This window comes from Corythoichthys intestinalis, chromosome 7, assembly GCF_030265065.1.
Source record: "Corythoichthys intestinalis isolate RoL2023-P3 chromosome 7, ASM3026506v1, whole genome shotgun sequence".
NCBI lineage: Eukaryota > Metazoa > Chordata > Actinopteri > Syngnathiformes > Syngnathidae > Corythoichthys > Corythoichthys intestinalis.
This window is the reverse complement of record NC_080401.1, coordinates 53,910,367-53,923,778: the sequence shown is the minus strand read 5'-3', so window position 1 is coordinate 53,923,778 and position 13,412 is coordinate 53,910,367. Positions and strand designations below refer to the sequence as shown.

At 39.7% G+C, this 13,412-nt stretch overlaps 2 protein-coding genes across 6 annotated transcripts in view; one reads left to right on the top strand and one right to left on the bottom strand.

Annotated features, from left to right (window-relative positions):
• anapc4 (anaphase promoting complex subunit 4) overlaps positions 1 to 3,958 on the bottom strand; it is a 29,169-nt gene extending 25,211 nt beyond the window's left edge. For both annotated transcript variants that reach the window (XM_057842221.1, XM_057842220.1), the window contains exon 1: positions 3,768 to 3,958. The gene's annotated coding sequence lies outside the window, so the exon portion shown is untranslated. The remainder of the gene's footprint in view (positions 1 to 3,767) is intronic.
• Positions 3,959 to 4,851: 893 nt separating this feature from the next.
• Positions 4,852 to 9,200, top strand: LOC130919292 (zinc finger protein 32-like). 4 transcript variants are annotated; one of them, XM_057841865.1, is made up of 3 exons: positions 4,852 to 5,131; positions 6,833 to 7,552; positions 8,051 to 8,163. In XM_057841865.1, the coding sequence occupies exons 1-2, from the start codon at positions 4,939 to 4,941 to the stop codon at positions 7,525 to 7,527; spliced, it is 888 nt and encodes a 295-aa protein (XP_057697848.1). In that variant the 5' UTR covers positions 4,852 to 4,938; the 3' UTR covers positions 7,528 to 7,552; positions 8,051 to 8,163. The 4 variants fall into 4 exon arrangements, with proteins under 4 accessions (XP_057697848.1, XP_057697846.1, XP_057697849.1 ...); XM_057841863.1 differs by lacking the exon at positions 6,833 to 7,552 and having other exon boundaries at positions 8,051 to 9,200; XM_057841866.1 differs by lacking the exon at positions 8,051 to 8,163 and having other exon boundaries at positions 6,836 to 7,740.
• The last annotated feature ends 4,212 nt before the right edge of the window (positions 9,201 to 13,412 follow it).

Here is a 13,412-nt window from a genome sequence, read left to right as displayed (position 1 = left end):
CTGGGCTCATCGGTTTTACTATTCAGCCCACTGAAGGGGAATTATTCAGAACGAGGAAAACGCGACGAAGAGAGCCGCAAAATGTCATTGTTTCAGTCTCTCTACTCCAATATTTTTACAGGATATTCTTTTTATCCAAGTATTTTTCCCCAATAGCTATATAAATGGCTTGAGAAGGACCAGTCAGCCCGTCGAGGGGGAACTATTCACAACGAGGAAAACGCGACGAAGAGAGCGGCAAAATGTCATTGTTTCTGTCTCTTTACTTCAATATTTTTACAGGATATTCTTTTTATCCAAGTATTTTCCCCAACTGCTAAATAAATGGCATGTTCATGACAAATAACAGTATTGTGCTGAATGGAATATGAAATAATAAAAATGCATTTATTCAGGACGACATGGCAAAATTACTCCATAATGGTCAAAAATGTCGACTTCACCTTTACTGTCGCACCTCCCGAACGATATTTTATGACACCTAAATCGGACATATGTCTTTTCCTTTCCCCGGCTTCGGAGAATGTAAACAAACCAGAAGCCATGACAGCTAGCCGACATGCTAACCCAAACCGAGTGATGTTTCAAAGTCTTCGAAGTGGAAAATCACACATAACTATCCTGGATTATTTGACATGACGACCCGGTTGTCAATTGTCTTAGTGGATCGGCAAACCGCCCGGCGGAGAGCAATTTACAGTTCGTTCCCCGGAGGAGGGTGGCTGGATTTGTTGTGCAGCTAACGTGGTGCTGCTAATGACCATTAGGAGAGCTTTTTACATGCCTATCAATGATCAAACGTAAGTAGTCCTTCATTTAAAGGAAGTTTGTAGTGTTTACTTTGTAATCGCTGTATTCGTTTTTGACATAATACAAAACAAGATGTTTACTCACTTCCTCATAAGTCCAATGGTCCCACAGTAAATATACACGGTGAATGGGAACCTTTTGAAACTCCAAAAAGGCGCATACGCCTCTCCCTCATACAGAATGATTTTTCTGCAGCCGTTTGGCTGGCGTGATGCGAAAAATAAACGTATTAATCCGCAAAATCAGCTGAATCCTTCGTCCTCATACACAACAGTACACTGTAGCGTGAAGAGGACGTCTTCTACCATACACGTCACAGCGCCCTCCTCCTCAATGCAAGACCGAAGCCGGAAGTCACTCATTTTCATGGCGCGGGATTCAAAAAACTAAATAAAAATAGCGATCGCTTCCACACACATCCAAGCGGCCCATATCATTCAGGGGCATAAAATACCGCGTGTATTATGAAATAAACATGCTTTTTCGTGTCACAGGCACTTTAAACTCTTGAAGGATCAAGTGATGAATTTCGGTCATTAAAAAAATTAAATATTAGAAAATATTATTAGAGGTTGACCGATTTGGGATTTTCAAAGGCCAATGATGATAGTGATTTGAAAAATAAAATTTTAAAAAGCCGATTGCAGATGTCTATAGGGAATTTTGTCAGCCAATATAAGTTTTTTCTATTATGAAAGTCAATTGAAACACGCAAAATATAAATGTTTGTATTAAAAGTACAGCGATCCCTCGCTACTTCGCGCTTCAAACTTCGCGCCCTCAGTCCATCGCGAATATATTTCATTTTAAAAAAATGAAATTAAATACAGTATTTCATAAATATGTCCTGATCCGATCACATACAGCCTCTCACTTTGCCCTCGTGCTGCTTTTCTTGCTCACCAAGCAGCTGCTTGTTAAGTTAACGATGACTAACAGCTGTGAAGCTTTGATCTTGCCAGAGAAGCTTGGGAGCGCCTACCTTGAAAGGTGCCGAATGTATGAGCTCTTCAAGCTTGTTAACCCTTTAGCACCGAACGTGTCGGCAGCGACGCGTTTACGCATATCGTCTTTGAAGCTTCGTCACGCTGTAATTACGTCACCCACGTGCCGCTGGTTGGTCTCATTTGAAAGTGCGGAAGTTTATGTCCACACCAGTTTTTATTTGAAGTCAATCGACCAAGAAAAAGGCAGATAATGTCATTTGAGTTTTATAGTTTTATTGCACTCATAAATATGCATTAAAACGCTGCATGAACCATGTATCTATCTCCATATTTCCATCATTTCTTGTCCTTTTTCAAAACCGAAAGCAGCACAAAAGACTACATATCCCAAGAGCCGTTGTGATGTCAAGAAGGACCAACCGAACGTGATCATTTTTAATAAATTTCCGAGCGAGGCGCCAACTAATGAAAGGGAGGCATGCGAAGCAAGCAACGGCCGGTTGGTTTGAGCAAGCGACTTTGAAACGTGCAGAATGAATCTAAAACTACATTTAGCTCAAGCTAATGCATTATTTCATTAACTCAAGGAAGAGGATGAGCCGTATTTGTTGTTGTTTTCTTTAGATCAGTCGGTGTCTCGGCGAGTAGAAGTGACAGCAGCGCGCAAAAGGCGAAAGAGTAGGCTGTGTGACGTTGTGTGTGACGCAGCTCCGTGACCTGTTCAAGAAGAAGCTTTATTGAGTTCGCAAAAAAAAAAAATAAATAAATAAAATAAAAAATAAAAATAAACTTTATTGGGTCGCATGCCTGAAAAATTTTAATTGAATTGAACTACTTGTCAATATTTTTTAAAATACTTTTTTCAGTGTTATATATATCTTTTATTCACTATAATCTTTTCAGTTTTTATGTGGATGTGTGTTCGAGAAGCTTGATTGCATGTACATATATACTTTTGATAAGGTGATGGGTACAACACCTAACTTCACAAAGAGATATCCTCCAAACCCTTTTTGTGTTAGATTATATATATATAATTTTTTTCTCACTATTTTGCACTGTATAAAACCTGTTTTGACCATAGTATGTATAAAGGCCAAAAACGCCTATGACCATACCTGCTGTTTGTGTTGAATTTTCAAACATAAAACTATTTAATCTTATTTTTTTTCTATTGAATGTTTATTCTAACAAGTTGAATAAATATTATCAAGCTTCAAAACGGTTGGTCGAGCATGTTTGGTTGTCAATGGGACGTCAACATTACAAATTTTGAAAAAAGATTTTGGGATTTGTTTGTCTTTTTGGGTGCAAAATGTGGATTATAATTGGTCAGTGAAGAAAACAACAGTTTGGACATGAAGTTCAAGGTGTCCTGAAAAAAGGGACCCAACTTGGCCATTGTAAACATTTTTTTTTTTTTTTTAATATAAAGGCAACATCAAATGCATGCAATTCGGCCAAAATAGGCTTAGGTGTTAAAGGGTTAAACACAAGCGGAAGTGTGCCGTGGTGACTCATTGTGTGTAAGTGAGCAGCATGAGCGGATTTGAGTGGACTCACTCAATGAAGCATTTAATAAAGACAAGCATTTTGCTACATTATTCTTGTTTTTTTTTAAATTTGTGGGACAATAACATGTTTACACTTCATTAAAAAAAAAATCATAATTCGCGTATGAAAGAGTAAATGGTACTTTGAGTTGAGACTCAATTTATGTGTAAAATTCCAAAACAATGTTCCCTCCTGAAATGAATTAGAGTGTGACTGTTTTTATTTTATATTTCTGTGTTTGTATGGTTCCATGAACAGTGCATTGGTAAGTCAAATTTAGACTTGAAAAAGGGTTTCGTTACGCGAAAAAAAATGTAAGTTGGGGCACTCGTATGTTTAGTTACCAAAACATACGCACTTAGAGTACGGAATTTGTATTATACTGCTGTTTTTATTTTTTATTTATCTGAAATATTGCTTTCAGACTCCGTAATTACGCCGATGCCAACATCTTACCTTTCTTCCCCTCCAACGTTACGTCCAAAGGCAGTTTTATTTAGCGAACGTAGTCATGAGAAGGACAGTCGTTTTTGTTTTTCTGTCTTTACGTGAGTTATAGAATGATAAAAGCAGCAAAAAATTGTGATATTTTTTGCTACTTCGCGGGTGGCGCCATCTTCTTTTCCTGTTGACCAATCAGCGTGAAGCGACGGCATATCCGAGGAGACAAATCTTCTCCGATGGAGTCATTATTAAAATATGTAAAATTAATGGGAAACGGAAACAGACAAAAAAAAAAGGATAATTTAGTTGAAAATCACATGAAAAATGATTTACAATGAGGTCAAAACATTTTAAAAAGTGATGAAGAAATAGGCAAAAAAGGGCAAACTTGAAAACAAAACAGTAAAATATACAGTGTATCAAATACTGGCAGTGTATCAAATACTTGTTCTCCCCACTGTACATTAAAATTTAAAAAATATAATGATTTAAAAAAATTCGGACGACTGGCCATAACTTAATGATGTTCGGACAAAAGTACTGAGACTTGGTCCATAGAGGTGGGGGGAAGACCCCCCCAAAATAGTGGGAAAATTTGGATAAAAGCTAAACTAGCTAAAGACATAACCCAAATGTAAAACGGCTAACAATCATGGCGGGAAAAAGTGCCAAACATCATGCAAATTATTTTCAAATTTTATTTTATTTTTTAAATGACAACAATGCCAAAATTAATTGAGGCCATTACAGGATAAAAGTTCAAGCACAAATTAAGGCAAAATAATACAAACATTTCAGGGAAAAAAATAAAATTTATCAGAACACAAAATATATAGTTTAATTACAAAAAAAAAAAACAATTATACATTAGATGATGGCAAAAAAACAAACAAACAACACAAAAATGGCATACCAAAATAAAAAGACAGATGGGAAAACGGGAAGATAAAATACTATTTTCATAATGGCAAAAAAATGTAAAATATCTCACAATAAAGGCAAAAAATTCTGTCAAAAGTGAAAATTGGACCAGTTTTTAACCGAGTGTAGGAAAATCTTCATGTCGCCAGACGATGGCAGCATTGTAACACCATGAACCACTGCAAAACACCGAAGAAGAACATTCCCGAAAATTAGCAACAGACAACCTAGCATAGCGCAAGCGTGTTTATTAAAAAGCAAAATGTGTAAAGTCCAAATGTTAAAAGAGTTGATGACACAGCGACTGAACACGGCCGTTGAAGAAATATTCGAATTATTTGAGAGAACCATAACGGAGTACGAGCAGGAACTTTCTCGAAGAAAAGAGGAGAACGACAGACAGCGCGAATTACTGGACTCAGTTTTCACGTATCAATCTGGCCTCGATAAAACAGGTTGGTTTACTTGTTCTCTCTGATCATGATTTCATCAGTGACGGCGACAGATGTCCAATCCATTTGAACGGGGAAGAATCGCCTTGTCGTCAAGTGGACTGGACATTAGTGGCAGCCGAATAGTTAGAGTGAAAAGTTTGACTTTAGAATTTGCAGTATATATATAATATTGTTTTTTATAATACATTTTTATTTTTTTAAAACATTTTTCTTAAAGAAAACCAAATACACAGCAGTAATATCCAGTAATGTCCAAGATAAAGGGCCACCTTAGCAAGATGGAGTCAACACATGCTACTCACAAGTGTATTGGACTATTATGGCCATGCCAGGCCACAACCAGGTTAGCAGGAAAAGGCTATTACAGGCAAACCACTCCTGGATGTTTTTAATTTCCAGTTGATACAATACTTCTTTTGGCTGGTGATGTTGAACTATACCCTGGACCAGTGCCAGCTGGGCCTCCACCATTGCTAAATGGGCCTTCCCCTCGGGTTGCCGGGCTAATACCACTGCTACAGTAGTATAAAAAAGTATCTGAACCTTTTGGAATTCCTCAAATTTCTGCATAAAATCACCATCAAATGTGATCTTATCTTTGTCAAAATCACACAGATGGAAAAACAGTGTCTGGCTTTAACTAAAACCACCCAAACATTAGGTTTTTATTAGGGTTGTTCCGATGATGTTTTTTTGCTCCCGATCCGATCCCGATCGTTTTAATTTGAGTATCTGCCGATCCCGATATTTCCCGATCCGATTGCTTTTTTTGCTCCCGATTCAATTCCAATCATTCCTGATAATTTTCCCCCATCATATACATTTTGGCAATGCATTAAGAAAAAAATGAATAAAACTCGGACGAATATATACATTCAACATACAGTACATAAGTACTGTATTTGTTTATTATGACAATAAATCCTCAAGATGGCATTTACATTATTAACATTCTTTGTGTGAGAGGGATCCACGGATAGAAAGACTTGTGACTTTGTATATTGTGACTAAATATTGACATCTAGTGTATTTGTTGAGCTTTCAGTAAATGATACTGCAGCCATTCAACCCAAATGCATGATGGGAAATGGAACCATGACTGTGCGTAGTGCTACCAATTCATATATATTCTCTGCGTTGGGAAATAACATAAGGTGTTAAGAAAAAGATCAATTGCTACCTTGAATTGAATCGGGAGCAAAACAAAGCAATTGGATCGGGAAATATCGGGATCGGCAGATACTAAAACGATCGGGATCGGATCGGGAGCAAAAAAACATGATCAGAACAACCCTACTCTTAACATATCGTTCACACACATATTCCCACAAAAAAAAAACAGCTAAATAGAATTCTAAACTAAATAAAAAAATGCAGAAAAACATATTAACTCAAACAAAAACATAGCTTATGTTGGTCTTAACAGGGAGCAGCTGGATCCAGCTATGTTAGACAAATTATGGCATATTCACTGTTGCCACTAGAGGACAGTGTAACCATCCCGAATCAATAAAACTAAAGGAAACACTTTCAAAACAAATCATTCCAACATCATTCTAATTACGAATCCTTGAAGTAGCAAAATTTGATTCAAAGCTTTTTTTTCCTAATCAAATTACTCAAGTTTTTCAATTAATCGTTGCAGCACTACATAAAAATGAAGTATTTCCGATTTCTCTTAATCACAATTTTGCTCTTCAGCAGAAGCACGGCAACCAGTTGCGGTTTCTTCAGAGCGGCAACATGAGTGGACCTCATGTGTGAAAGTGGAAGAGCCCCTCCACATTAAAAAGGAGGCTGCATGGCGCAGTCAAGAATCTGAGAACGCCGATGTCACCACGTCACGGTTGACAATTCTCCCCACAAACCTAGAAAACATCCAGGGTCGCTACCATCAAACTCCAGTGAACAAAAACACGAGCATGGGACCTGGATCGGACACCGGCTTCGCTGTTCTCTCCGACACGGACGACGCGATGTCACGCAACGACGAAACAGACCGCAGCGACGACGCCAAATGTCCCGAGAGTTTCCCCAACCCCAAACGCGTCCGCGTCTTCAACTGCTCGGAATGCGACAAGACGTTCAACCGGAAGGGAACTTTGGACCGTCATATGCGGACACACACTGGAGAGAAACCTTTCTCTTGCTCATTTTGCTCCAGAATCTTCTCCTTAAAGCATCACATGGACCGACACATGAGAATCCACACCGGAGAACAGCCGTTTTCCTGTTTATATTGCCCGAAAGGGTTCAGAGACCGCAATAAAATGATGACGCACATGTCAATGCATGCTTCCCAGTCGCCGTTAGCTACCACGCCGATGGACGCCAGCGACCCGCGTGACGCTCGTCCGGGAGCGAACGCCACGACGACACGGGAAACGCGTACCTGAGCACCGAGAACGTCTTGCCAACTGCGTAGGAAGTTTAACCTGATCAATATATCGGAACTAGGAGTGGGAACTTCTTGGTACTTCACCATACGATACGATTTGCAATACAAAGCTCACGATAAGGATGATGTGACGATATGGCGATACAACGATTATCGATACATTTGTAGAATATGCTAGAATGATTTTCTGACCAACAACTAATAAACAGAAAAACAAGCTTCTGCTGTGTTCATTACAGTACTGTATCATGTTTGGAACTTTTATTCAAATAAAACAAACAAAACAAAAAATTTCGGTATCGGATTGGGTCTTGGTATCAGCAGATTCTCAAAATCAGGTGACTCAGACTCAGGTCAAAAATATGACATCGGGACATCCCTACTAGCAAAGGCTGCTATTATCCTTTTAGTCTCTTGTGTAACACCAAAGTGAGTAATGGCCCCTCAAAATGGCACAATTTAAATGCCTTTTGGATATTCATTAAATAAATGAATCAAAAATAATTCCACGTCTTTTGCAGAAACACCTCAGCTTACGGCGAAAGGTCCAGAAGAACCAACGGAGCACCCTCACATTAAAGAGGAATGGACTATTCCAGATGCGTTGGCTGATATCAACACCTTCACGTCGACCAGCATCCACGTCAAGTTCGATGAAGATAAAAATCAAACTCCAACCGACGTCACAGCAGAAGAACCCAGCGACGACCTTCGCTCCCAACACGGTGACAAAGCTCCGTTCTTCGACACGGACGACGTGATTTCCCACTCTTCAGACGTCGAGCACACCAAAGAATCTTTACAGACTCCTACCAGTTCTAAAAGTGATTTAACGAAGCCCGCCAACAACGAACGCTCCACCTGCCACGAATGTGGGAAAAAGTTTGACCAGAGAGGAGCCCTGACCAGACACTTGAGAACTCACAGCAGGGAGAAACCTTTCAGTTGCGCCATTTGCACTCGAGGCTTCTCATTGAAGGCGAATATGAAAAGACACATGACGACGCACAGCCAAGCCGGCGGCGTTCAGTTCGGCTGCTCCCAGTGTGGGAAGACGTTCAACCTAAAGGGGAATCTATTAGCCCACATTAAAACGCACACCGGAGAGAAACCTTTCGGTTGTTCCCAGTGCGAGAAAAGATTCCATACCAAGCTCCACGTGCAGAGACACACGCTGATTCACACGGGGGAGAAACCCTTTTCCTGCTCGGTCTGCGGGAAAACTTTCCGCCAGGAGTACGACATGAAGAATCACGCCAGGTTGCACACCGGCGAGAAACCGTTCGCTTGTTCCGTTTGCGCGAAAGATTTCGCTCGAAGGACGTGTCTCAGGACGCACGTGAGAAGACACCACGGGGAGAAAGATTTGACGAGGGAGCGTGAAACGCAACTGGAAAAGGATGATGATTGACGTCAGTTATGAAAAAGTTTGTGTTTCAGCCATATTGGATGTGGCAGTTTGACTCATTTTTTAATGAACACTGTTACTATATTGTAGTTTTCAAAAATAAAGCCGTATTTTATGTGTTTTCCTTAAAAATAAAATTGATAAACCGTTTCTTTTTAACCCTTTTATCTATTCAAATTATTATCTTAACTCAGGGGTGTTCAAAGTTTTTTGCCCCAAGATCTACTTTTAAATGAGACAACCTCCCGCGATCTACCTTAAGAGAGGAGGGTGAACTACAAAAAAGAAAAAAAATTTAAATGTACAGTTACAGTAATTATGCTTTGTGAGCAACATACGAGGTTATGTTGCTCACAAAACACAAATAACTGTACATTTAAAAAAATATAAATAAAAAATGGGCGGTAAATTATGTTTGCTCACATAACATAATTAACTATGTACATTTAAAAAAATATATATATATTTTTATTTATTTTTTTTTTTTTTCTTGATGCTGCGAGCTACCCACACTAGCGTTGCGATCGACTGGTCGATCGCGATCGACGTAATGGCCACCCCTGTCTTAACTTATTCACTGCCAGCCATTGTCACAGAGTTGAACTTGTGGTAGTTAGCGAAAGAGGGAAATTGATATTGAACACACGCATTAACGGCAATAGACATTCAATCCATTTCAACTGGGAATGGGCTCCTCCCTCTTAAAAGGGATTAGACGTCTATAACCGTGATTAGCAGCCAAAGAGATAAGATACAGTGCCCTCTATAATTGTTGGCACCCCTGGTTAAGATGTGTTTTTTAGCTTCTAGTAATTTTTCTTTAATTCAAATAATATGGGTCCTTAATGGGAAAAAAGAGAAAAATCCAACCTTCAATACAAGTGCATTTATTCAGTGGGGAAAAAATCCCACATAAAGAAATAATTATTTGACATCAAATAATGTGTGTCAAAATTATTAGCACCCCTGGTGTTAATACTTTGTACAACCCCCTTTTGCCAACAAAACAAGGTCTGGGGACTGAGATGGCCATGGGAGGAGCTTGATTTTGTGTCTGGTGAACCATTTCTGTGTAGATTTGGCCATATGTTTAGGGTCATTGTCTTGCTGAAAGACCCAGTGACGACCCATCTTCAGCTTTCGGGCAGTGGGCAACAGATTTTGATTTAAAATGTCCTGGTATTTCAAAGCATTCATGATGCCATGCACCCTAACAAGGTTCCCAGGGCCTTTGGAAGCGAAACAGCCCCACAGCATCACTGACCTACGCCCATACTTCACAGTGGGTATGAGGTGCTTTTCAGCATGCGCATCTTTTGTGGCACGTCAGACCCACTTAGAGTGTTTGTTGCCAAAAAGCTCAATCTTGGTCTCATCTGACCAAAGCACACGCTCCCAGGCTTCAACTGGCTTAATAGAAGTCCCAGAGAATTCTTGTACTCCTAATAGTCCCAAGCAATGACCGATTTGGCCTCTACCCCAGAAAAACCCAGAGGTGGCCAAAATGACCCAAGTGCTTTTGAATTGGCAAGTCGTTGTCCGACAGACAAGAGCAATTCATATATGGGAATATTAGGAGTATTTGTCTTGGGGAAAGGCCGATTCGGCCTTTGCTGGGTTTTCTAGTGTTAACCAGGGGTGCCAATAATTATGGAGGGCACTGAATGTGAGCAATGAGAGCTTGTCGAACTAAAACAAGACAAAACAAAAAGAATAAATTCCCTGAGCAAAATACACACGGGTCACACAATGTATGTCTTTATTCTTTTTTTCCCAAATTTAGTACAATTTGTTTAACAAAAAAATCTTCAACTTTTATTGAATTTTTGTAATTATTTAAAAATGTATTTTAATATTTTTATTTATTTATTACGATCTGAATACAGTGATCCCTCGCTCCTTCGTGCTTCAAACTTCATGCCCTCAGTCCATTGCAGATTTTTTTTCCACTTAAAAAAATAAATATATACAGTTGAGCTGTCCTTATCCGACCACGTTGTATCACTTTCCCTTCAGCTAACTTTTCTTGGTCAGCCAGTGCACTGAAGTTGCTGATTAAAGTTAACGATGATTGACAGACGTTCATGTTTGATCTTGCCAGAGATGCTCGGAAGCCGAAACTTCAAAGCGCCGCATGCGTCAATCATTGTTTAACTTGTTAAACAGTTGCTGCGGCAACTCATTGTGTGTAAGTGAGCAGCTTGAGCGAATTTGAGTGGACTCACTCAATGAAGCATTTAATAAAAACAAGCATTCTTCTACTTTATTCTTGTTTAAAAATAAGTCGGTGGGACAGTAACACGTTTGAAACTTATAATTAGTGCAATTGAAGTGCTTAAAAAACATTTCTTAAAATATATACAGTATACAGTGATCCCTTGCTACTTCACACTTCAAACTTTGGGCCCTCAGACATTGTGGACTTGTTTCAATTTCAAAAAAATAAAGATAAAAAATACAAATGAGCTGTCCCGAGCCAGGGTGTGACAAAAGATCAAAAAGATGATGTATCGTGATACTTTGATGCCCTTTTTTTCTTCCTGCCTTTGGTGGGGCCGGATGTGTTTCCTCCCTGCTACTGCTATCTTCGTCAGTCTAGTCTGTCTGCTTTTTTTGTATTCCCTCCGTGGATCAACTGTTGCTGGTCTCATACGAAAATGGATCTGATTAGAGGTGTTTCCTCCCTGCTACTGCTATCTTCTTCAGTCTAGTCTGTCTGCTTTTTTTGTATTTCCTCTGTGGATCAACTATTGCTGGTGTCATACAAAAATGGATCTGATTAGTTGGTCTCTCAGCGCAATTGACAAGATTTTTTCAACAAGAAACTGTGCACCAGGAGAGCCATCTTGCCCAGATGGTACCTTCGCCGCTGGGTACGTGAGAGATTCGTGGGATCATTGGAAGCCAGCGTGTCTTACTGTCCTATTTGTGGAAGATATCAAGGATATTTGTCTGTTTGGTGTGATGGTCGTGGGGTTCCTTCTGCATGGCTTAGGAGGTGCCCTGCTCTACCGGAGAGTTTCGAAGACGGCAGCTTTCAAGGAAATCAACATATTGACCACGGATCAAACAGTGCGATTCAAGGCATTAGAGGACTGTGTCGAGGCTCGGATCGAGAACTGGCTCCGTGGACTCACTGTTCAGTCCAAGGAAGGATGGATGAAAGGTGGATGCTACCTAGCGCCAGGTGACGGAACTGTCGAGGCAGACAGCGACTATTGGCAATGACTTAAGGGACCTGAGGTCTCACCTACGCCCTGAGGAGCGCAAATTTGACTGAAGACCAACTGTATTTGGACATATTACTGTATTGGCCCGAATATAAGACGGTGTTTTTTGCATTGAAATAACACTGAAAAAGAGGGGGTCGTCTTATATTCGCGGTCTAGACATAATACCCATTTACGACGCTAGATGGCGCCAGATATCATTGAAGCGATGTTCCGTAATGACAGATTTCAGCTACTCTCAAGTTTAATCAGTTTGCATTATTTTACTGCAATGTTTTTCCTTATTCAGACTTGTTTCAAGACTACAATTACAGTTAGACTTCACTTTGATGGTTAATGCAGTCATTGCAATTTTGTTGTTTTATCACAATAGATTGGTTTATTTACATTTCAAAAACCAGAAGCCATTCATTTAAGAATGTGATTGCACTTTAGTCTACATATTTAAGTGTTCAGAGTTCAGATATTAAGAATTCAATGAGGCAAAATAAGATGCTTTTTCTCTCAAATGTGTTGTTATAACCATTTGTTTCTGATCTAATGTAATTATTTTCTGTATAAAAATTCATTTGGTGTTCAAAAAGTCTTTCTTCAAACTTGAGTCTTGAAAAAGAGGGGGTCATCTTATAATAAGGGCCGTCTTATATTCGGGCCAATACGGTACTTATTCGTCTTAATTTGATTATAATTTTCTTTTCTCGAACACCCTTCCACCCCTCCTTTCTCCTGGAGAGAGCCAAACAGATGGCCATATCTGTTGCCCTTGATTCTCTTCCCAAGGCCGGTCGCAGGGCCCTGCGACTCTTGTTTTGTCTACAGACACGTACAAATACTAATACACTTGTGCATACACACACTCACACACATCCTCCCTCCCTCCAGTCCGCTACCGCCTTTTCTTACTATCTCTGCCCCCGCCTCCTCCAGCCATGACTGGTAGTTTTCCTTTTTTTCGTACAAAAAAATCCCTGCACGTGACCTGTGCGTCGTGTCCAAGGGCGTAAGTTTGCATAGGGACAGTAGGGACATAACACTAGCAACTTTTCAGGATGCTCAAATTGTCCCCACCAACTTTTAAGCAACCTTATTTGCATTATAAAATGAGTTCTGTTATAGAGGTAATTCAGATTGTCTTCGCATATGTTGTAAGGATAGATATGACCTGACCATTATTGAGTGAATTACTTTCATTTGTCCAGACTTACTTTTATCACTTGCTGAACGTGCAAATCCATTTTTCCCCTC